This window comes from Mus caroli, unplaced genomic scaffold (assembly GCF_978045245.1).
Source record: "Mus caroli unplaced genomic scaffold, Mus_caroli_1 scaffold_5, whole genome shotgun sequence".
In the NCBI taxonomy this organism is placed as follows: domain Eukaryota; kingdom Metazoa; phylum Chordata; class Mammalia; order Rodentia; family Muridae; genus Mus; species Mus caroli.
In genome coordinates, this window is record NW_028227260.1 from 140907716 (window position 1) to 140933753 (window position 26038).

A 26038-nucleotide genomic window follows, 5' to 3' on the forward strand; every position below is an offset into this window, starting at 1 on the left:
AGATTTGAAGGATATCAAAAGGAAGAAATTCTGACCTAAGTCCTGATAAAAGCATCAAATCTTACAAGATTAATCCTTTTAGTTCTATTAATTTTAAGTAGAAAGATGTTTAGTCTCTTTCTTTACATGGAAAGATGAAAAAAGCTTCATCTTTTATGAGATACTAATTCATAAAATTTACCTGGTGTTCTGCTTCCTGGAACTTTCATGTATAGTTGAACTGTGTTCATGCCCAGTATAGTATGACCAACGTGGCTTAGAAGATTTCCTGCAGATACAACTCTCACGAAGGCAGGAAGTTTAGTCAGCTCATGTAGCTGTAACTTCCACCTATAAAGAAATAAGAGTAAAACCCTGATATAAATATTTGTGGATGTTATGGATTTACTCAATCAGAAAATCTACATTTTACTTTCATGAAAGAAATAATGGAATGTATAAATTAACTTACAATGTAAAACAGTATTAAAAAAATTATAGGCCTAGAACATACATAAATGAAAAAAAAAAAACTGTCATAAAATCCGTGTCTTTGTTTTTTTAAAAAAAAGCATGTAACAGTATTACTATAAAAAAAAACTAGTTTAGCTGTAAAACCTAGTAAAATTATTTAGTTTGACCTCATGTTAATTTAGGAAAATGCTAAGAAACAAAATGGAAAAAAATGTAAACAATTCTCAGACAAAGCAAGGATATTTCTGTTTGTCAACTCACATAACTATCACAAGGACTTACTTTTTGTCATCAGACAGGTCAATGTTGGTCCCAAACTTAATGGTTTTAAAGGGTCCTTTTCTTCTTTTCCCAGAACTTAAAAAGAAAGAGGGAAATTAGAAGCACATCTTTTAAACAGAACCATTAAGTGGAAATGAAAAATTACTTACTTATCTGATGATGTAGATTCACTGTCTGAGTGGTCTTTATGGTGACTTCTTTTCTCATTTTCTTCCTAAAAATCAGAAAAGGGCATTTTAGCTTAGAATTCCACACAACTGGTTAATCTTTCCTTTATGTCACTACAGATTCATAGTACTTCTATTTGCAAGAAGAGAAAAACTGATGTAATTCACTCTAACACAATGCAACTTGTAGGAGAGATTTTACTAGATGAATATTTTTTGTAGGAGTAGAAAAGGACAGTGGAAAACTGTGCTGAGTAATTTATGTCAATTTAACACAAGCCAGAGTTATCTGAAAGGAGGGAACCTCAATTGAGAAAATGCCTCCACAGTATCTGGCTGTAGGATACTTTCTTCATTAGTGATTGATGGAGGAAGGCCTGGTCCATTGTTAGTGGTATCTCACCCATGCTGTTGGTCCTGGGTTCTAAAGAAATTGGGTTGCCATGAGAAGTAAGCTAACACACAGTACCCCTCCATACCTCCCCGTCAGCTCCTATCTCTAGGTTCCTGCACTGTTTGGTTTACTGTCCTGACTGTGCTTGATGATGAACAGTGTGATATGGAAATGTAAGCCAAATAAACCCTTTCCTCTCCAAGTTGATTTAGGTCACAGTGCTTTATCAAAGAAATAGAAACCAAAGCTAAGATAGTAAGCCAAATTTTAAGTTCATGTATAAATGATGTCTTAACTAAAAATGTGAGCTCAGTGGAACATTTTAAATATTTTAAAAGAGATAAGCAAATCTAATGAATGACAAACTCAAGACTTTCAGTCACATAGGAAATTAAATTTCCTGGTAGGATATGTGAACAAACAATTTAGCACAAAACAGTATTTCAAAGAGCTCACTTCTATGGATGTTTTATATTCATTTTGTGGAAGAACTCACAAAGTTCTTGTTATACTACTACATGATTTTAGTAATGTTTCAATGATGTAAGATCTAGAGGGATGTTTTAGTAATTTTGATTAGTCTCAAAATTCATATTTTAAAATATAAATATATATGTTGAAATTATATAATAATGTCTTATGTTTATTATATCTTGTTTCTACCTCTTCCTCAGCACTTTTTTTTTTAATATGACTGGAAGGAAGAACACTAATACTTCCTCAAAGGGTTGCCTACCTGGTAATATTAAACTGGCAGAAGAAAAGAAAATGCAAGCATATAAGAATAAGCATAAAGCAAACTCAAGACAGATGTAGGCTCCAAATCAGTGATTCAAGAGGGGACAACTTTGTTTTCCAGGAAATATTTGCCAGGTCTAAAATGCTTTAGAGAAGACATGGATGCTGCTAAATAGCCCCACAACAAAGAATTGTTTAACCCAAAATGTCAATAATACTGAAGAAACCTTGCTTTAATCATAAATACCTCAGATAACCCAGGAAACATTTTACTAGATAGTAATTCCCTCTCTACAAATTATTTACTGAATCAACTCATAGGTTTGCTTAAAGTAAAGTGGGTAGCACTTACAAGGTATTTAATGTAATATAATGTAATCTGATATTTACAAAAGTAATATCTTCTTTCAAAGCTACAAAATGAAATAATTTTTAAATCTCAAAAAATAATCTCTAGGAAGTAAATACTTACTCTCAATGATTCTTGGAATGAGGAGGCCTGGTACTGAGCATATTTAGCAATTGTAGTATGAGATCTATTACTTTCACAGTGCCAGATTTTCTTGGTTCCAGTAGGGTCCCAATTTTCATCTGCTGGTTGTAACAACTGTGTCCTCACTTCTACCATATGTTCATTGTTAGCTTCCACCAAAGTTTTAGTAGAGAAAAGTCCCAAGTCTTTATAAGTAAGCCATAAATAAATAAAACAAGTCAGTAAAAACAAAACAAAAATGCACCCCACTTCTGCCTTTTCTTTCAAAGACAAAGCATTTTATGGCACTATATCCATTTCTCCTAAAAACCAACCAGGTCATTTATATACTTTGAAGGCTTACTTTGTCCTAATGTTCATGATATTCAAATAGAGAATGAGTCGAGTCCAATGGTTAAACTTTCACATACTTAATTTTTGTAGGTGCTAGCAAATACTAACGGGGCTATAGTACAGTACTTGAGTACTTACACTTTATATTCAAAATTCTCATAGTTGTTCAACATCAGTCATTAGATAAAAATAAAAGCTAAATAAAAAAAACTAATCCTAAATTGCCAGCAACTAACACTAGGACCATTATAGATTGAAATCATGGACTCAAAGTAAAAATAATCAAAATTCCCCATCCATATTAAAAAGAAAATAAGTGGATGTGTGAATGGTGATTGGAAGAGGGGTGGGAGGGTGGGGGGTGTACCAGACTTTTTACTGGTGCTTTAAAAGGTTAAAAGACAGCATATATAGAAAACATTTTTCTTTTTACTTAAAAGCATACCTAATTTAAGAGCTCCAGCAAGGCCACGTATTACTGTAACAGGGTTGTTTGGGTTTGTACAAAATTGATGTAATGGAGGAAAGAAAGCATCACGTTTATTTTCCAACTGTAAAGTTAAAATATATGGTTACATCTTAGGAAAATACAGCTTTTTAACTTAAATATTATGCCTTATATTTATTTCCTATATAGCTACTTTATTTCATGCATTCATATTTTTTCCGATTTTCTAGTATTTTTGCACTTTGATTTTAACTGTGACTAAATAGCAACCACATACATTTTTGTGTACTATATGTTGAACAAATTAGGTAGCTGAAATTACATTTAAACTTCAAAACCAAAGTGAAGATTGAGTAGAAAGAACAGCTCAGTGGTAGAGTTTGCTTGGCCTCAATGGCCTCCACATAGAGTAAGATCACCAAATATGGGCTGGGTTCTAAGTCCATGGTAGAATGTTTATCTGAACATTCAGGAGGCTCTTAAGTTTTATTTCCAATACTACCCATATTGAAAAAAAACCACAAAATTTAAAAAGTTAAAAAACGTGATATAGAAGCTGGAAACGGTGGCAGTCAGTGTAATCACAGGACTTTGGAGGCAGAAGTGGGCCTCTCTGAATTTCAGGCTACCTAGAGTGACAGAGTGAGTCCTCTTGACCAAAAATAAAATCATCTTGGCCTGGAGCTATGGCTCATTGGTTATAAGCACTTTCTGTTCTTGCAGAGGAAGGACCAGATTTTGATTCTTATTCCTGTGGCTCACAACTACCCATAACTCCGGCTCCTGGGGCCACCTACTCTCACATGTATCTAATTCCATATTTGTAATTGAAAATAAGAAAAATAAATCTTAAAAAATTCTAAATGATAACGTATGTTCTTGATGCAACATTATTCCTGTAATTATGTAAATAACTACAGTATCAGGCAAGATTAGAAGATAGCTAAAGAATGGAGTATATAGCTCAATGGCAGAATACTTGACTAGCAAGAAAAGATCCTAGGTTTTACCCCAAGCAGGGGAAAAATAAGCAACAAATGAAGAATTAGTGAGGGAAAAGACAGCTTGATGGTAGAATATTTTCATTAATCTGTGCAAAAAGCAGAGCCTAATACCACCAAATTAACTGACTGATTATCCTGTCATATGCTGTAACATGGATGAACCTTGAGGACATGATAAATGAAATGTTAGTCATAAGGAAATTTGATTCCATATATAAAGTAGTGAAATTCATGAAAACAGAATTATGACTTAAGTAGATGGGGAAAAGATATTCAACGGATAGACACTCTGGCAAAGTATATAAGTTTTCAAGATAAGTTGTATAACAAGAGTATGTTTAATACTTCTTAACTATGTATTCACAAAGGGTTGAGATGGAGACTTTTGTCACACGCTTAAAAATTCAGTGAAGAAATCAAAGTTTCTCAAAGACAAGATTCATTTTCATAGATGTAAGACCATCCAAAGTATATTACCATAACATATCTAATTTTTTTTCTTGGAATAAGTTAATAAAGTGGTATCAGGATTTATTTGTGAAAAACACAATTAAGAATTGCTTTTATTGCCGGGCGGTGGTGGCGCACACCTTTAATCCCAGCACTTGGGAGGCAGAGGCAGGCGGATTTCTGAGTTCGAGGCCAGCCTGGTCTACAGAGTGAGTTCCAGGACAGCCAGGGCTACACAGAGAGACCCTGTCTCGAAAAAAAACCAACCCCACCCCCCAAAACAAAACAAAACAAATAAAAAAAAAATTGCTTTTATTCAACTCTTCAGACCAGATGCCTAAATTTCTACGAGATAAAACTAATAGTTTTAAATATGCTAAAAAAACCTTACATTTTTGTAACATGTATCCATCTATAATCATATTCTTTCTTTTATAGACATGCTAGCTTAAAAAATTATTTTATGTGAGTGTTTTGCCTGTATGCATGTATACCATGCATGTGCCTGGTACCCATGGAGGCCAGACAAGGGCAACTGGAGTTATGGATGGTCATGTGAGCACAGGTAATTGAATCTGGATCTTCTGCAAGAGCAACAAATGCTCTTAACTGCTTAGCCATCTCTCCAGCTCCAATGACCACATTCTTAAAACATCCTTTTTTCTTTTCTGCCATTGAAGGTATTTCTTTTAGCATGTGTACGAAACAGAGTGAATACTAAGGCCCATAAAATTGATAGTTTAAAACCCAGTTTACTTAAAAAAAAAAAAAAAAGTTAAATAGTTCCAAGTAGCTTTTGTTTAATACTGCTCTGTGAGCTGTGCACAACCTGGTTCCCGGTCGAGCACAGGCCTTGAACCCCGGGTGACCGGTAGGTAGTGACTTCCGCCTATGAGGGATGGCAGGTGTTCAGCCATGCCCCCTGAGCCCCTGGTACCTGTTGCAGCTACAGCCTCCCACAGCCACTGCCCCCCGGCCCCCCAGAGGTGTGTATCCATCAGCCATGTAGGCAATGCCCCAGGCTCCTGGTATTCTGTCTGGACTCCACTCCCACAGTTACTTGGCAACATACAGGTATGCTCCTCCCCACAGTTACCTGGCAAATCCATGTAGGCCCAGCCCACGACAAAAGGGGCTATTTGCCCCCTCTTCTCTTTCTTATTCTCTTGTTTCTCTTACTCACTTGCTCCTGCCTTACTCTTACCCTCTTGCTTTCCATCTCTTCTCCATCTGGCCATAGCTGGCCTCTACTTCCATACTATCTCCCTCTCTCTGCCTTTCTACAATAAACACCTTAAAACCATGGCCTGTCTCTTCTCATCATTACTGGAGCAATGGAGCAGGTGGTCTTCTGGAAAGCTGTGCATCTAACGTCCTGCCACAGGCCTCCCTGCACTCCCAGACAGAGCTCCCACCAATCCAAGCTGCCCGCTCAAGGACTCTTATGTCCTTAGGGTAACCAGCCAGAGCACCCCTGCAGGCCCACATTATGTTCTCAGCTCTTCTGCGGCATTCAGAGGCATCTGCAGCGCTCAAGAGTAAGAACCTGCCAATCTCGGCCTCTGTGCAAGCCCAGACCCCTGAGCCAGCAGTTCCCAGATGTTCTACAGGGACCTCACAATGTGCCTTCCCCACCCCTGAAAGCGGGATCCTGTGGCTTCTCACAGCTTACCACCCGCCTGCCTGGTAGAGACGGCATGGGTCTGCCTCCATGTGTGGCCCTGGCCCTGTGGAGGGCCGGATGCCAGACATGGGACCCCATTCTGACCTACAATGCTAAAAATTAAGGCAGTGAAAATATTTCTCACTTATTCTAATATACCTTATAATCACAGAGGAACTATGGGAATAGTAGCAATGTTATAAAATACATGCCCAGAATGTGCAAAGTACTAGGTTCAGTCTCCAGCACAACAAAAACAACAATAAATTTGTAATATAACCAACAATTAAAAAGGTACTTGCAAAATATCACAAAATATCTTTGAATACATCTTTTTGTTGCCAAATTGTCACATTGCTGCCAGTAACTGTAATATGTTGGCCTAAAAGATTTTTACAAAAGACATATAGAAGAAAACACTAACTTGGATGATTTCTAGCTAATTCAGACTCACATAAATACTAGGTGTAGGTGGATTCAACTTGTCCTTTGGCAAGGGAGGGTATGGTGAGGATGGTGGTCTTGGAGGCGGACATTTATCCAACAGAATGCTACTATTAGACAGGCCGTTTTTACCTAGATTCCTTTAAAAAATAACAGAAAAGAAAAATCAGTATTACATTTACATGGACGGCAGAAAACAATTCTGAATTAAGTTATAATAGATACTTTCATAACTCCGTGAATTTTGAATCTAGCAGAACAACAAAATTCTTCCTGCAAATTATTTTGATTCCTGGATCTTCCACTGAAGAAAACTAAAAGCACAATATGTTGAACATAAAAAAAAAAATCCCTATTTTGTTTATGATTTCTTTATCTGAAGTATGAATTCTAATTTCCTTTCAATTATCAGAATCTTTTCCATTCAAGATTGGTACATTAGCTCAACCAAGAAAAATTGCAAATAGTCATATTAGCAGTCTTTTAATGTGTCTTAAAACTTTGCTTGCAAAAATCAAGTCTGAAACAGACAGAAATTTCTCTGAAATAACTGACACATATAATCATCTATTTAAGAGACTATAAACATTTACTTATCAATCTTAATGCTGCAGACAGATGCAGGGTACATATGCTATTTTCTGAACAGTTTTAGAATACCACAGGCCAGATAATAAAACTTTATCAAAATAGCCCAAAGTAGAGAGAAAAGTAAGAAAAGTTATGGAATAAGATGGTTACAGAGAGACTTTAGAAACTATGTAATTTTAAAACGTTCTTTTTCCCATTCTGAAGTAACCATATTTAGTAGAGAAATGAAAAGAAAGTGTTCTGAGTAAAAGGACCTTTAAAAAAACTCTTCTGTTAAAAAGCTCCTAAGCCGTACCTGGGTTACTTTCACCTGAGTTCTGGCATAAGCTAGTATCAACCAAACACCCCACTACTTGCAATCTCAAGACCTTTTTGCTCTAAGCTTCAGAAGATTTGTCTCCAACTTACTCAAGTGATTTCCTGCCTCTTCATTAAGTTAATGCCTAGATTGGTTTAAATAGCTCAAGTCCACTCCAGAGACTGATAAAAGTTTTGGTGCGTTTAGCTATTTACAATATTAAGTGTCTATAATGAAGCAAATGACCTTTGTAAGTTTAACACAAAACTATGAGAATGTACTCAAGTGAATGTCCAAATGTCCTTACAAAATGAGATGGAAGAGTATCTTTCATAAGACATTAAGAAATATAGTAACTAGCCACTCCATAGCACAAAATTTTATTTAAAAAAAAAAAAAAGCCTTTCCACACTGCTTATAACTTTTGGGACATATTATAGCTCTAGAATCTACCTCCAGTAAACAATTTTTATGACATCTTGGTTTCTCATTTTGTTTTTAAAGCAAATTTCTTGAGTCTACAAAGACTGCATGAGGTATTGAGCCCCTGCTTTAACTGAATAGAAGCAAAACTAGGATAGGAGAGTAAAGACCAAGTTAGCCAAGGCAGAGGCAGGCGGATAGAAGACAAGAATAGTGGAATGTATCAAGGTACTGCATATCAGTCCGCTATGGCTGTTAACCTAGACACTTAAAGGGTTCAATGTTGAAATGAATGATAGTAACTTAAAGACAAAAAGAGGTTAATGTCCCCTAAATTAAAATTTTCTAAAGAAACAAATTTTAGAAATTAAGTGATCTTACAGTATGTTTTAAAAAATTTAATTTATATATATTTTAAATGCCGACATGGAAAAAAAAATCACATTAATTTAAGACTGGGTAGATGTGGTGATGCACACCTTTAATCCCAGCACTAAGGAAGCAGAGGTAAAGGCAGGGCAGCCTGGTCTGCATAGTGAACTACAGAGAGCCTGCTTATGCCTCACCCCATCCAAAAAAATAGTTAAGATTAATGGCAGCTGTTGCCATGTTACAGGCCATTGAGAAAAATGATCCCAGCAAGGTGGGATCAACAAAGAAAATAATAAAAAACAGACATAATTTCTGGTTAAACTTTAGTATATTAAAGTTCCAGTACTACAATTAAAGTGATATTAAGATTAATTTTAATTTATTTTAAATGAATTCTTCCCCCTATGCCAGTCCTATCCCATGCTCTAAGTAAGTAGCAAACTCTATAAAATAAAGTTTAATTTTATATAAACAATTAATAGTAGATTGAGGATATATTCTAATAAAGCAATGTAAATAGCAAAAGATAATATTTCTAGATGATAAGACATACTAGAACTGATAGATGTGAACTATTTCGTACTTTAAAATGAAATTGTTATATTAAATAGCCAATTTAACTGACCCTGACCCAATACTTGTATTTCCTATTTATAGAATAGTTATTTTCTGTTGATTAAACCCAGCAACCAAAGACCTTCAAAAATGTATAGCACTGCTTAAACTTAAAATTCAATGCTAGAAAACTATGCAGAATTTTTTGTGACTATTCCAAGCAATGTTAACTGCTTACATCCATGATTTATTTATACATAGGGGATGACAAATACAAACCAAAGATTAAAAATTAGATGAAACATGCACAATGAAAAGACCATTAATCTATATCCTTCAAATATTACTGAAAGATGATGCAATCTAATCAGATTGATTCTTTGATGATGACGTTTTTGTTCTAAACAGGACACTTATTATCCCTCTAAGTGTTTGAGAGGGTTTATCCTTCAAACACTAAAACAAATATGCTTTTTCTTTCACAAAAACCTAGCAGTCTGTTTTATCTCTCCATTGTCCCTTACTTTTCCTATCTCTTTATAAGCTCTTCTAGAATCAAATGAATTGTAAACAGAGACTTACCTGGGCAATTGCTGAGGTCTATCCCTAGTCTAACCTTTAACAGACTTTGTTCAAAATCAAGCAAACAATAATAGGCTTTTCTAGGCCTTGATTTTTAGCCAAATGTGACTGAGTTTCGTTTTCATCCCAAGAGCAGTCAACCACACTGAAGCCAACAACTGTAGTAACCAGTAGAGGGCAGTAACAGCACGTTTAGACATTGCACAATCATTAGTAAGTATAAGCACAACATTCAATCATTACCAAGCTCTGTTCAAACTTTTACTTTGGATGACTGATTACACTATCTTTTATTTATTTCCCAGATCTCGATCAGACAAATCGTCAAACACTTCACTCTGTGATTAACTTTACCACACTAACCTGCAAGCTTTCAGAACTTCTGCTGAGCTGGGATATATGGACACAGACATTGATGGTATGATCTGAGGACTAGGTCTGTGGCTAACTAGAAGCAGATCTGTTTTAATGGGGCTCTGAGATTCTTCCATTCCTTCTCCATTAATTGTGTGCAGCCCACTGTGAGGGCTGTTAAGGCTGGTAACACTGTTTGTGGTTGTCTGTTCAGTGGACTTAGGAGAAGGTGTTGCTGTGGAAATGGCTGAAGATGGTGAAGAGGCAACAGAATTATCAGTCTTTGTATGGACAGTTGGGTGGATGTTATTGACTTTGTCACAGGTTCCAGGACCCACATTGTTATTAGCTTTTCCCATCAACAAGGCAGAGAGCTGAGGATTGTCTGAACTTAGTAAACCTGGTGACTTAGAATCTCCATGGCTAGGACTGCAAACAGCATCTGCCATCACCTGATGGACATGATTAGGAAGTCCCTCAACACTGGCAGTGCTGTTAGGTGTCTCTCCAGTTTGCCTGCTTGTTTCAGGCACCGTCAATGTGTTTCCTGAAGGCTTGCTCTCTTTGGTTAAGGTAATGCCTTGTTGTCCACCTGAGGTAGCAGTGTGAGAGGAGAGGTGATTGAGAGCAGCCCCCTGTGTTACTGAATTGCTAGGCAGGGTGGGATGTCCATTCTGATTCTGAATACCAGAGCCAGCTGCCTGGAGATGCTGGGAAGGCCCAGTGGAAGATAGAGGTCGTTCACCATTAGGACCTGCCAAATGTGAACTCGGACCTTTGTGAAGCCCCTAAAAAGAAAAAAAGGATGGTTTAAATCTTATGTTTAACTGAGAGCATACACAAAATTTTAAATATTAAATGTAAAAGCCACTAAAAATAAGTATCTTTATAATTTGACCCAATTTCCAAGTTTGTCAAAAAAGTACTTTCAGTTAGCTAAAAGAATTTCCCTAATTAGTATGGCATACATTAGTTTACAGAAAGCACAGTGAACTCTAAATTAAGTTTTAAAACAGGGATTTTCATTTCAAAGGTCAAATATGGATAGACATATAATATCATTAATAATTAATCTATGAACATGATAAACCAAATAATGCATCTGTAATCTATTAAGAGATTAATATAGAAAGTAAATTAATTTTACTTTAAATGTAAAAGTAAATATATTCATCCCTAATTCATTTATCACTAAAGTACCTATCCTCTAGAGCAAAGTTTCTAAAATAGTTAAGACTCTACTAAAAAGCTTCCTCACTCAGTCAACCCCATATTTTATTTATATGTGTATAGAAATATACATTTTAAGTCTCTACTAATGACTTATAAAAAGCTGCATTTTTTTTCATCAACTGAGTATAAACATTTAGGAAAATATCTGCCAGGATACATAGATAGTATAGTATAGGTAAGGAAAGTTTTAAGTCCAGAGGAAGGTCACTTAATACATCTAGTAGAATAAAAATAAAATAAATAGAACTAAGACGAATAATTTTTACCTGAAAATTGCCCCCCTGGAATCACAATTTTCATTTCGTTTTACTGACAAAATAATTGAATAAGAATGTGAATTTCTCAGCCATATTGAACACTGGAATTGGGAACTAATTTGACAGTTTACAACTTGTTATAATTTTAGATAAAAAAAATTATGTGAGATTCATACACATTAGCATATTTCATCTTATATTCCCAATAACTGGACAAAGAAATTAGACCTATATTGTGAGTTGAGAATGACTTTAATAGCTGAGTTGAAAGCTTTTTTGAAAAAAGATTTAATTTGGCAGTAAGTTAAAGAACAAAAATTACATGACTATTAGGGGCTTTCCAGCTGCAGTATTATAAAGTGACCTCACGAGGGAAAATTTTGACCTGAAATTAGTTTAATATTTTTAGACAATTTTCTTACTTCATTATAACTATACTGTAAGGCTCCTAGGTAGTGGCCATGAAAGACTAGGGTTCCTTGCCATTTAGCATGTACAGAGGGCTGTGTCCTGCTAAATCATTGTGGTAGGGTAAAGTATTTGTTTCCCTGAGACAAAGTCTGGCTATGTCATAGTCATGGAAACCCTGAACTTGAATTCTTCCTGCATCAGCTTCCTGAATGCCAAGTTAGGATGAGCTAAGATTTTTTGTTTTAATGTTATCAGGCTTCTAAAATAGGATTGAGTATTTTTGAAAATATCAGCAATTAAGCAAGCCTGGGATTTAGAAGGGAAGGAAAATAAGAGAACTATTCTTCACAATCATAACAAGTGCTCTCACTTATTTAACAGTCAATTATACTTTAGAACCTTAATAGGCATCTTAACAAATAATGTTTAAAGATATTGAATTCCCAAAACACATCATCTCAAATAACAATTTTTCCTCTATTTTATCAATCTTTCTACTGAATGTTTCCCATTAGCTTATACTATTATTTCTCATTTTAATTTAAAATACCAACAAAACCAAATTCTGAATTCTATTTCTTCTTTAGCTATACTATTCCTTATCTGTACAACCTATATGACTGCAGATGACCCATGGGAACAGCCTATACTTGCTACCTCCAGTTTTATCTATCCTTTCATCTTGAAGCCAACTACACAATTAGGCTTCAACTTGTAACAATCCAGTGAAACTAATTCTATTCAAAAGTTTCCAAATCATCCCTGTATACAGTCAAACAGCAAATATTTGGACTTCACACCACATTTGGTGTGATGCAGTATTTATTTTTCTCCTACCCTTTAAAACTGCAACAAAGAAACACCACCCTTAGGTCCATACTACTAGAAAGGAGGAGGGCAAGCAGAGGAATGTACACCACAGGTTGTGGTGTAGATTTTGCTTGCATCCACTAATTTCTGAACGCCAGAAATATCACCTCGGGTGATCAATTTCTAGATCACCTTACTAGATTGTGGTGGTTTGAATAAGAATGACTTCTGTAGCCTTGGAGATTTAAATGCAAGGCACTGTTTGAAAGAATTAGGAGCTGTGAGATTTCAAAGCTTACTCCAAGCCTATAGTCTCCCTCTTTCTGCTGCCTGTGAATCCTTAGAACTCTTCTCAGCACCATGTCTGCCAGTGTGCTGCCATGCTCCCTGCCATGATAATAATGAAATACAACCTTTGAAACTATGCAAACCTCAATGAAATGCCTTCTTCTATAAAAACTGTATGGTCACAGTGCTTCTTCTCTGACTTCTCTAACAGCATTATTTAATATAACTTTGATATATCATTCTTGAAAGACAAGATATGGTTTATGTTCTCATCAATGCCCAATACCTCATACCTTAATCCTTTACTCTTGTCTTGTTAGTTCTTTAATTGCCTGCCTGGCAAATTGGACACTGTGACTCAATTTTGAATTCTTTCCCCAATCTGCTTCCACCCTTTTGTGACCTTACCCAACTACTGTTCTAGCTTTTCAAGACAGCTTAAAATGGAACTCTTCACTCCCATTCTCCACTTTGGCATTTTATTCTCTTCGACTCATTCTGTCTATACCCAGATGTTGACCACTATCTACTACTACTATAAAAATAGGCATTTTGCTTCTGAGGCCAGTGTAAGTTAGAAATTGTCTTGGGGTTTAAAAAATATTGTTTAATTTTTTCTTCATTGGTAAATCTTCCAGATTGTCTATCTGTGGAAATCATGCAGGACAGAAAATATATACATGTATACTGAATTTAAACACAGTAACAACATTGTAGGACTGTATGATTCATATAAAAACAATTGCTCAAACACTTACCATACATAAACAAAATAAACACGAACTACTATGTGAGAAGTTAACCTAAGCAGCTAGTATTATTACCTGAGTGGAGTTAGATAGTTGGTTTTTCCACGGCTCCTCTGTGCTGCTGGTCAGGTTTGTGCGGTTATGAGGTAGAGTGGGTGCGTTTCGCTGCAGGTAAGGCACGTTTCCATTACTTCCACTTCCTGTTACATGATTATTGCCTATCAAAACAGTGTCTGTACTTCCCAGTGTTCTTGATGTGCTACAGGGAACATGGCCTGCAGAAAAGGGTCCATTGGCCAAAGTCTGCCTAGGACAGGCAGTGTGGACTCCAGGCTGAGAGACACTAGGCATTCTGGTCAGAGGAAGCTGTGGCTGCTGGCCAGAAACTGAGTTTGTAGGCAGTGATGAGTCAACTGTTGGCCCATTAAGAATTCCAGTAGGCCGTACCTGTGTAACTCCTGTTTGTCTCATCTGCAGGGAACAAATGAAGAGTAAATAAATTCAATGTGTGTAGTCCACAGAGGAGAGAATCAGCATATCAGCATGTAAAGATGAATAATCATGGATCTCTGATCTGATGCCAACTTCAAAAACAAGAAACTATTTATTAATATGGCAAGCTACCTACGAAAAGCAGAAATAAATTTCACGTTAAGGAAACATCTAGTTACTAATTACCACAAGAAAAAAAAAAGCAGCTGAAACTTATGAAAAATTCTGGAATTCATAGTTCTTCAAGAAACCTCAAACTCTTAATTCTAAGGTGGGTCTAGTGGGGAAGGACTGCTATCCCAGCTACTTAGGAAGCTGAGACAAAAGGTTCTCAATTTCCAAGATCAACTCAGGGAACTTAAGAGTTCCCTTATGTGTGTGAAGGAGGGAGTGAAGGTAGGAAGGAAGGGAGCAGGGAAGTGAGGGAGGAAGGAGGAGGAGATGAAGGGGGGAAAGGGAAATTAGAGATTAGTGGTGGTGGTAGTAGGCTCCTGTAGCATGAATAAGGCCCTGTGTTCAACCTTAAATGCCCCATCCACCAACAAATAAAATAAAAATAAATAAAACCAGAAAATTTGTAATATGACAAATCCTCTAAACTAAAGATGAGTATAAAACCTTACCTAGGTTTAGTATAGAATTACTAAGTACTAAAAAATATATATGAAATACCATGGAATTAAATAGCAAAATAGTATTTAAAATTAAATAGCTATGCTTTTCTTAAAAACTCCTAGTATTTTAGAAAGTATAGATCACAAAGTTCTACCAAATATAAATAGACATGAGTATGAGTGAATTCTACAATGATGCTACAGTCAATAAAAGTACACAAAACTGTATCAAATTGTAGAGGGAAAATGTTATACACACTTGGTGTTGCTGCATTAAGACAAACTGACTTTCCAGCTGTTCCAGCATTAGTTTCTGTGCTGGATTTAAATTATTTCTATTTGCTCGGAGCTGTTCCAAGTGCTGGGGGAGAAAGGGAGAATATAATTAAAGACAGATCTAAAAAGAAGCTAACAAATCTGTTAAATCTTTATCTGAATAATTAGAAAACTCAAAACCACTATTAAGGTTTAACACTGCTGATCAACAATAACCTAATTCAATCTAAGTCATTTTATAGTTTAAGAAACTAAAATAAGAACACTAAGCATTCATCTCAACATAGTTTATTTTACTGTGATCTTTGAGAGAGATGAGCATGAAGTTTTACTAATACAATAATTTTTGGTGTTTAGGTAGAAAGCTCTTTAAGCTTAAAAGACATGATAAATATGCTCCAAAAAGCATTGTCTGAAACAGGAAAAGTCTGAAGACACTGTCTAAAACTAGTGATCAACTTAAGCAAGTTTAAGTTAAGTATACTATCTATATAAAGAAATATGATTTTTTTTTAATCTAACAAGTAGACTGTTTATATATTGACCTAAAAAGGATGGTAAAGAACATTAAAAGTTTACAGTAGACCCCCTTATGTAAAGGAGGCACCTTTTAAGATCCCCTAGTGAATTTCAAAAACCATAGAAGAACTAAACCCACAATTTAACGCCATTCCAGTCCTAACACCACTACATACAGAAGCCATAGCCAGTACGGTATTAGGTGTGACAGTAAAACTAGTATAAAATTCTCTTTATTTACAACTTGAGGTAAGAGAGTAATCCTTATCATAGATCTTAGCAAACTTAGTATATGATATTTTGTGCGTTTTTAAAAGAACTTTTTACATGTTATGTTCTCTTAGAGGAAGCAATGTGTGGCTTCTCTTTGATATACGACAATTGTTAGAATCATTATTTTTGTGGTTTGTGGTCATTATTAAAATAAGAATCATGATACTGAAACAGTTGTTTTGACAATGAGAGGGCTACTAAGTGATTAAGCATCACTTAGCATATAACAGCCTGAATACATTGAACAATGAGATGACTGATGTCTCCGGTGGGATAGAATGGGATTCCACTATGCCAGCAGAACCTTATAATTTAGAAGTTACTGTTTTTGGTCTGAAATTTCATTTAATATTTCTGGACCATGAATGACTATACTTAAGTGAAATTACTTAAGTGAAATACTTGAGTGAATATACAACACAGCTCTGCTAAGACAGGTAAGAAGCAAGTAAAGCCAGAAAACTGTCAGGAGACATCAGTGAATTAAGAGCAGAAGCTGAAAGAAGGCTTTATCCTATATAATCTATATTTATACTTTATGCATCTACATGAATAATTTGTTCTAAAATCAAAGGAGAAACAAGTGGGGAAAAAAAAGTCTGAATTATCTTCATTATAATGTACACACATCATATACCAAGTTTCCTTCCATTTAACTTTAACTAAAACTTCTTAAAAAATAATTTACATACCTGTAATTTCTGTGGTGTCAAACACCATGAATGAGTTTGTTGTTCTACTGGAGGTGGTGCATTGCCACCACTCCAATTATCAGAAGTATTCTGAGGAAAATTGATAAAAAGAAACATTAAAGAATATTTGGTTAAGACAAAATAGTTAACATTAACTAATGACTAATGAAGTCTAAATGACTATGATTTGGAGTAATTATATATAATGTTTATTATTACTTTCTTTAAAAATTTACATATACATTAAACTTAATATTCATAATTTAAAAAATGTTGATTCTTTAAAAAGCCACCCCAAAAAGCCCACCCCTAAACTATGGCCCAAACTGCTAGCCTATATACCATACTGTCCACTAGATTCCATATTAAATATATTTTAATGTTGCTCAAAAGTGATGATGAAGTGTGCTGATACCTGCTGGGAAATGGATAAAATGATTTGATGAATGCAAGGTTATTTCTACCTTATTTAATATGATTCTAAGAGTTTGGGATGGGAAAACTCAAACCTTACTCTTCTGATGTCCACAGATTTAAAGTAAAGGACGGGAAATGTTGAAACTGCACAATTACAGGGCAGTTGGAACTTCTTTTTTTGACTGGGATTTTCTATTTCTCTAGGACATATACCTTTGTTGGACTAGATGTTCTTTTCCTCTTGGCAGGACTGGACAGGTCATCTACTTGGCTAGGAGGAATCATGTGTAGTGGCAAGGACTGCTGTGAAATTGGTGTTTGACTGAGGCCTAATACAGGTTCAGTATTTGGATGATGAGGTTTACATGCCTAAGAATCACAGAAGGAAGACAAAAATAGGGTGCTATATATTCTTAATTCATTCCTTCAAATTATAAAAGTTACAAGCTGCATACTTTTCATTTTCAACATCATGTGGACATCTCCAATTGCAATTATTGAAAGTCAAAAATCAATGAGTCATCATCAATGGAGGAATGTGTACCTTCCTTTGAAAATCTTCTTTAAAAAAATTAAATAAACCACTGCAGCATTATTTTAAGAAATGTTGCAAAAACATGAAAATGCACAAAGGTTCTAAGTTGGTACCCCCAAATTTATTCCCATATCAGAGGGAATTTTATTTTGATCTAGATTCCCTTAGCACTTAAATGAAAAGGCTATTATTAATTAAGCCTTCTATGCTTACTTAAAATAAGCTTGACTACTACAGATTGAAAAGAACCCTTAAAGCTGGGCACTTGCAGAACATAACCCAACTTCTCACCTGCTGTGCTGTGTTCATGGCACCCTGCCTGGAGGTAAGCTCTGCGGGGATTGGTAGGCTCCATGCCTCCTCAATACTAGGAAGTAATTTAGTTTTATTCTGTAGACTACCTTGTGGAAGGTTACACAACTGAGCCTAGGAAAAATTATGTAAAAAGCAAATTTAACACAAGCCTACTTGAGTAAGAGCAAGTCCACTAAATCTTCCTAAAGGCTATAGCTTATTGTTTTTAAAAGAAAATAGGTTCTAAATTTGGGGCTTTAGAAAGATAATAAGTATAAAGAGGGTAACCAGAATATAAACCTTTGTGAGAATCAAAACATAGCTAAGCTGCCTCCAGGGTTCTCATTAGCTGTCTTCTCGTGAAACTTCAAGCAAAAGTGAAAGACAGTGTTTGTGTTCTTTTCCTTACAATGCTATGACAACTTAAGCATGTAGAGAGTACACTGAAAAAAACTTAGGCAAATTAATATGCATCAATGTGCAAAAGAGCATTTTAAACAAGATTGCTTATCTCACTTAAAATAAAAAGTAAAATAATACTACAAGCTATGGTATATTTACAAAATATAGAAACATATTATAGACATCCAGATATAACTAGACAAATTTTCCAGCCAACCTATTCCTGCCTGAGTGTTCTAGGGAAATATGTGGCTTTTAAAAAAATTGGTATTTAAAACTTTTACCTGTAAATACTTAATTCGTGCTGCAAGTCCAGAGGTATTACTACAATTTTTGCTTCTAGTTGCATTTAAATAGCATTTAATAGCATCCTGAGGCTGGTTGCAGGATTCATAGAGAGTGCCTAGATCCATCCAGGCTGCAGCATGACCATGGTCCAATTGTACAGCACAAATATAAGCTTGCAAAGCATCCATAGGCTGATTTTGCTGTTGATAGAGCACACTGAAAAGATAAATTAAGAAAAATAAGTGAGCTAAAAACTGGTTAGTTTTATAGCATGATTTTCATTACAATGTATTTTATGTGATGCAGTCATCTTTGCACACCAATATCATTAATTTTAGACAGTCTTACCCTATTGAACACCATGTATCTGCACTTGCTTCTGATTTATCAATAGATTGCCTGTAAGATATAAAGGCATCCTGAACTTTCCCAATACTTGAATAGCACCTAAGAGGGAGAGGGAAGGGGGGGGGTAAGAAAATTCCATCAATACCAAAACAAATTACATTTGCTTAAAAAGGGTTATGTATCAAAGCAAATTTTTAAAAAATGTTAATATATCTAGGCACATGTGTGCATATGCGCAAGGAAATTACAATACCCACAATAACTAGCAATTCAAAACTGTACTATAATCTTTCTTAGAGGTGCTAAAGTATACTGCATTGATAAAGTCTATTAAAATAAGTATAGGCCATTTCACTTCGATATTATAATACTAAGAGTTGGACATAGCCCATGAATGCTCTGCTTTTACATCTTGACATCTAGTTTTTCATAGTCAGAATATAGTGTTCAAAAACCCAAAATTACATGTTTTTAAGTAAGAACTAATAAATTTTTTTTCCTGAAATAACAGGGGGCAAACATTATTTAATTTATAAAGATGCTAATGTAATGGTTTGTCTCTGAGCATCACAAACAGTATAGTATGTATTATTTTATGACTATAGTATTATTTTATGAGATTCAGGTTTTAATGCCCGCCATGTTCTTAAAGACTATGTACCTAATACAAACATCATTGAAATAACTAAGACAGAAATTATATGTTTTGTGCTAAAAGAAAACAGGACCATAAGTTTTGCCTTGAAGGAGCTTATAATATAATTATTTTCCTTTGTCTTTTGTACCCCTAACCAGGGTCTTGCTTTGTAGCCCTGGATGGTCTAGAACTCAGAGGTCTACCTGACCCTGCGTCCTGAGTGTTAAAATTAAAGGTATACTCTAACACACCTAAGGAATTTTCAATAGACATGAGGATTGAAGGTACTGTAAATATCGCAATGCCATATCAAATGGCTAATAGACAGTTTGAGACTGCAATTCACTCAGAATTAGAGAAAGGTAAAAAGATGAGGTAAGGATAGCTTTCCAACAAACTTATATTTGTCTTATTATTTGCTTATGTTTGGGAGATTCCTGGTTTAGAGTAACCAACAAAAACAAAAAAAATCTGAAAATCTTTATTTGTTCAGAAACTATTTTTATCCCCAGTTATTCTTTGAAATTTCACTAATATATACTTTACAAGTGTTACTGACACAGAAAATGAGGGGAAATATTCAAATATATTTGAACAGTATGGACAAATCCTAATGTATTTCTTTAAAATATATATACATATGTACACGTGTGTGCAACATAATCATACACATCGGCACTCACATACTTTAAGATCCCACCCCCACCACAAAACTTTGAAATCAGTTTCCATAACAATGAGAATGGCTGTGATAAAAGCACAAGAATATTCACCTGCCAACAATGTATAGTGCAGATTGAAAATAAAGTTATGCACAGAAAAAAAAAAACGGGTTATATTCACTGGTTTGGAATGGGTCAAAGCTGAGATGAAAGGAATGGAAGCAGAAAAAGCAAAAGAAAAAGGGAGCGAAACAAAATCCAAAAGAGTAGCCCAGACTTCAAGATTGTCTGAGAGTAAATAAAGGGAGAAGGGAGAAGCTAGAACTTAACAGCAGTAGTAAAGTATTTGGTTACGATATATTAGGCTAGGACCCCTCTCCTCAAAAAAAGAGGATGGTTTTATGAAGCTGATTTGGAGTATATGAGTAAGAGGTAAGGCTATTAGGGAAACATCAAAATTTAAAATAGCTCTATAGAAATCTACCTTTGAAATTTATCTATATGAAAAAAAAGCTGAAAGAACATAGCACATCTATTAGAGAGCAGTAGAAAACAGGCCTAAGGAATTACTATCATAGATAAGACAGAATCAGATAATTTTACTGACAAAGCAGAGAAGCAAGTTTCAAATACTACCTACAAAAACTGTTATACTGAAAAAGAATTTGTGGCAAGAGGTCAGTAAATAAGATCAAATTGGAATGAAAGCAAAGGATAAAGATAGGAAAACAAACTTTAAAGTATTTTCTATTCATAAGCATTTCTCATGTTAAAAGCAGAGCATTACATGGTAGTGACTATGAGAAAGCATCAAAACTTTAAAACACACCTAGAATACTATGATAGATGAAGAATAATTACTGTCTAAAATGATCATCTTCAACCATAAAACAAGTTAGATTGTGATAATTATTCCTTGTTTGAGAAGTCAGAAAAGTTTAATGTCTAACTGCAAAAGTTTAAGATATCTCAGTGATTCGGAATACAGAATTAGTTCACTGAGGGAAAGAAAAAAATATGAAATACTGCTTAATGAAGCTGGAAAAAAAAATCACTGCATTTTAAAACAGTAATTCTAGATATGATTCATTATAAACTAATCGTATAAAACTAGAATTCAAGGGAAATTTAAGAAAATAAGCTTTGAAGCAGGAATGTATACAACAGATCATCTATTTTGCAGTCAAGTAATTGTTATAAAGGGCTGGCTGTCCTGTATATTCGAAGACTCTTTTTTGTTTTTAAATATTTTTTTAGCAGAATCCCTAATTTCCACCCATGAGGTACCAGCAGCATTCTGTAACATTTTCCCTTGTCTCCCAAGAATCATTAATTTAGTGCAACCCCCTTATAAAAGATAGCACACACTGGAATCATAAAACATAGGAGATACCAAGCTGGTACTGAACTATAAGCTTGAAGATGCCATGCTATTGGAGGAGAAAAGCAATTATTATCAACTCCACACAGCTGTGAACGTTGCAAGCTAGAATAACAACCGGCCTGTAAAGATATGCCCATTGGTGTAACAGTGGCATGAATATATTGGGAATAACCAACCACTTTCTAATTATAGACTTAAGCTACAGCATGGAACTCATACCCAGCACCACTATTGTGGCCAAGAACCTGTGACTAGACAGGCTATATATAGTCCTAGGAAAGAACCTATTACTATTACTCTACTAAATGGACATAGTATTAAACTGATTCTTTGATTTTGTTTGTTTGTTTGTTTTTTGTTTTTCAAGACAGGGTTTCTCTGTATAGCCCTGGCTGTCCTGGAACTCACTTTGTAGACCAGGCTGGCCTCGAACTCAGAAATCTGCCTGCCTCTGCCTCCCAAGTGCTGGGATTAAGGTGTGCGCCACCACTGCCCAGCTTTAAACTGATTCTTAATAGCTTATTGTTATAACTATAGACATCTCACCTCTCAACCTTCATTAGAGAAGCTTCTATTTACAGTAGATGATGATTAACAGAGACCCTCAAGTGGTCAAAGACTAAGAGAATGAAAATACCCAGTCCTAAATGGGGCATTTATGCTATACCTTCCGTTTTCAGAGCTCAGGAATCACTGACGGTAGGGTGTTTGTGAAGAGTGTAAAATCAGCAGAATTGGGGATGACTGGGTAAGTAAAGGGGGTAGGGGGATCGTGAGGAGTTGAGAGAGGGTAAATATGATCAAAACACCCTGTAAAATTTCCTTCTCAAAGTAAAAATGAGGAAAAAGTACAGGAGAAAATTGAAGCATCAAAAGGGTGATTATGTGTGTGTTTCTGTGTGTGTGTGTGTGTGTGTGTGTGTATGTATGTATGTATGTCATCCACAATTCTACAAAACCTAACTAAGGCCTTACTTAAATTTGAGTGTTTTGGTGCCTAGTATAATGAGTTTTCCACTATATGGTGAACGGCAAAATGGATTAGGACAATTTATCAAATACATATATAGAGTATATCAAATAACTCCTGAACAAAATTCTGACAATGTCTCTCTCCAGACAGTTCAACAATAACTTACTCACTTTCTTAAAAAATAGAAGATTTCAAGTTAAAGTGTGACTTGAGGTCTACTATTAATCAAATGCTAGAAATTACACGAGGAAGAGCATATAAGTAATTCGCTGAAAAAAGTAATATCTTTTTTCAAAAAATAGTAAAGGATCTTTTAAAGAAACTAATAGCAATTCAGGTTCATGAAACTAGAAAATGTTCTCTTAAGGTAAGGTTATGAGAAAACTACTGCACTTAAAATTTATTTTTATCATTTGCCATTCAGGAATCTTTATTATAATCTATTAAGAAAAAAAAATACTGTTCAAAGTAAAAATGTAAAGTAACATTTGAGGTTGAAATTAAATCTCCTAACTATTATGACTATAAATAACAAAATATAATTATCTGGTTAAGTCTCACCTTCCAAGGAAATACCAGGACTGGCCAGAATTTGGATCTGCTTCCAAGGACTTCTGGAGATACTGAATAGCATAACTTTCCTTGGTGGCCTTATCTCCCAGGAGATCCACAGTGTGATGCATCCAACCTTTAAAACATTAATATACATTATAAGAATTCTATTTTTAAGAACACGAAGCAAAAATTTAATAAAAATAACCTTCTCATTAATGTATTATTGATATATTTGAGAATATACATTTTGGTATTTTAGAATTATTAATTCTTATAATAAAGTTTTTTCATAGGAAGGTAATATTAAATAGATGAACAATGTGTCAGAGAAATTAAAGTGTTTAAAAACAATTACTTAACATGTAGTGGATTACAAATACTAGATAACTCCAAAAATCTACCACTAACCAAACATATCCACTTTAAATGTACATATAATTGATCAAAATTATAAGTAACAAGACTATATTGGCTATTAGCAGTCATGTTCTTATACAAAGAAGATAGAAACATCATACATACTGTTTCACATAAAATATAAGTGCAAAGAATTTCCAAGACATTCTATTAACTCAATTTTTATTTTCAAGGAATAAATAATGATAGTTCAGTTAACATACAGACACAATCCCATCTCCTTAGATAAACATATTCACACTGTATGTAAAATATAGACTAGAATACTGAACTTTGAAAAATAGAACTAAGACCTATTCAAATGTTAAAAGTAATAAACTTTTCTAAGAACATGAATATGGAGGTGGCTCATTAGTTAAGAACACTGGGCTGTGAGTTTGTTTGGTTTTGAGAAAATCTACCTTCAATCCCCAGTACCACATGGTGGTTTACAATCTTCTGAATCTCCAATTCCAGGAGATATAATGCTTACTACTATTTAAAATTGTTTGGTTTGTGGAGGCTTGGGTGTCCTAAACTAGAATGGCCTTAAACTCAGAGATCTATCTGCTACTGCCTCCTGAATGCTGCAATTAAAGACAACTCTTCTGGCCTTGGAGGGCACTAGATATGCTCTTGGCACACCAACATAAATGCAAGCAAAACAACCATGTAATTGGAAAAAAACAAAGCAAAACAAGTTAGTAGTTAATGAAGCAAAAAATATTAAGAACAATAACACATCATGAAATATTGTATTCTAAATCTTTGAAATGGATAAGATCTATTTGGTTAAGTTTGCCAGTAGATCATGTTTCAATTGCAAATCTCTCCAATGTATAAAACTTTGTTTTATACTTTTCCTTCTTTGTACACAGTCTACATTAAGACACTTGGCTTTTGACATTTGGTATATACCCAAGGAATTCAGGTACCAAGTTTTACCAAAATTAAAAACAACGACAAAAAAAAAAAAAAAAAAAAAAAAAAAAAAAATCAAACTACACTTCCCACCTCCTCCTATTACTAGTAAGAACAAGATTGGCTGGGGAGGGGGGCGGTGTGGGGAAAGACATGTCTCACCAGTCAAAAGTGTTTGTTGTACAAACCTGAATACATAAATTCAATCCCTGAGAGAAAACAAGAATGAATGCCTGAAAGGTGTAGGTGACTTTTTGTTAGCCACAGGTCTGTCACAGCATCTGTGTGACTGCAAGTGCATAGTGTCCCCTACCCCCATAAGTTGTTTTTTTGTGTGTGTGTGTTTTTTTGAAACCAAGATCTAAAGAAATGGCCTCTAATAGGAACTGGTCCAGAAATACAAAGCAAGTTGCTATGAAGCAGACACAATTACACAAAGTCATGAGTTTACTTTTATATTCTGAAATTTAACAAAACACTGTGGAAAGTCAGGTGATTGATGAACCAGACAAAATAAAACCACAATATTCCAATCTATTTCTTAAAAATATGTGTGTATGTGTGTGTTTATTAGATAGATAGTAATTAGATTGGTAGATAGGAAAAATATACATATATTCTTCTATGAAGCTAAAAATGCACGGGAAAACATTTATATGCATGCATTAGTTGAGAGGCAAATAACTTTGAAAGCATCACACATGTTTTTCCAAGTTAAAACGCAAAAACTTTTTCACTATACTAGCAATATGTTTAAATTTAATGATAAAAATTCACATTACTCAAACACTGTAGTTCACTAAAGGCATTTTGATACTCTTGTAATTCTTAAAAATACAGACAATTCAAATAAAATTCTAATAGACAAAATTAACATATAAAAACAAAGGTTTATATGAAAGTATGGTGGTATGAATGAGGCATTAGAATACTTGGTTCCCAGTTTGTGACACTGGAGGAAGTATTTCTCTTGAGTGGGCTTTGAGGTTTCAAAAGCTCCCTGTGTCTGTCTGCTGCTCCTCTTCTACTTTCTGGCTCCTCTTTATGGTTGGAGAAGTGTGCTTTCAGTTGTTCCTGTCAAGCGCCTGCCTACTGCCATGTTGTGATATATTCTTACCCATGTAGAGCCAAAATCCCAAAACAAATCCTTCTTTTTATAAGTTGCCTTGGTCGTGGTGTTTTATCATAGCAAAGAACAAGTAACAAGACAGCAGGTAATGTCATTATTTATATATAGTCAATCACAATAAATGGAACTTTAACTTCAAAATTACATTAAACAACTATTATAAAAATACATATATACAATGTTAGTTTAAAACTGACAACTAATTTTCCCAGACTGAAACCAAAACAAATGAAAGAAATCAAATACAAAATATAGGGGGGAAAAGATTCAATAATTAAGTAACAAAATTAAATATTGAAGGGTTTCTTGGCTCTCTTTTCAAGATAGTAATCAGAAAACCTAAATGGTTACATAGCTTCACATTTAACACTAAATAGCACTGTGTGCTTATAAAACCTATAGTGTGCTAGAGTTTGAGTAATTTTAAGACAAATATTTT

General features: G+C 34.7%; 1 protein-coding gene across 11 annotated transcripts in view; it reads right to left on the reverse strand.

The window, feature by feature from the left end:
* Nucleotides 1-26038, reverse strand: part of Kdm6a (lysine demethylase 6A) — a 109523-nt gene that overhangs the window by 20572 nt on the left and 62913 nt on the right. For 2 of the 11 annotated variants that reach the window (XM_029473489.2, XM_021153677.3), the window contains exons 10-24: nt 23160-23286; nt 18943-19041; nt 18591-18810; nt 17902-18036; nt 17289-17444; nt 16659-16748; nt 15158-15259; nt 13868-14263; nt 10054-10832; nt 6880-7009; nt 3306-3411; nt 2507-2712; nt 885-949; nt 736-810; nt 182-330 (exon numbers count right to left, since the gene is read on the reverse strand). In XM_029473489.2, the coding sequence (XP_029329349.1) occupies nt 182-330; nt 736-810; nt 885-949; nt 2507-2712; nt 3306-3411; nt 6880-7009; nt 10054-10832; nt 13868-14263; nt 15158-15259; nt 16659-16748; nt 17289-17444; nt 17902-18036; nt 18591-18810; nt 18943-19041; nt 23160-23286 (2835 nt within the window). The remainder of the gene's footprint in view (nt 1-181; nt 331-735; nt 811-884; nt 950-2506; nt 2713-3305; nt 3412-6879; nt 7010-10053; nt 10833-13867; nt 14264-15157; nt 15260-16658; nt 16749-17288; nt 17445-17901; nt 18037-18590; nt 18811-18942; nt 19042-23159; nt 23287-26038) is intronic. The other 9 variants (XM_029473490.2, XM_085838247.1, XM_029473491.2 and 6 more) reach the window with 5 other exon arrangements.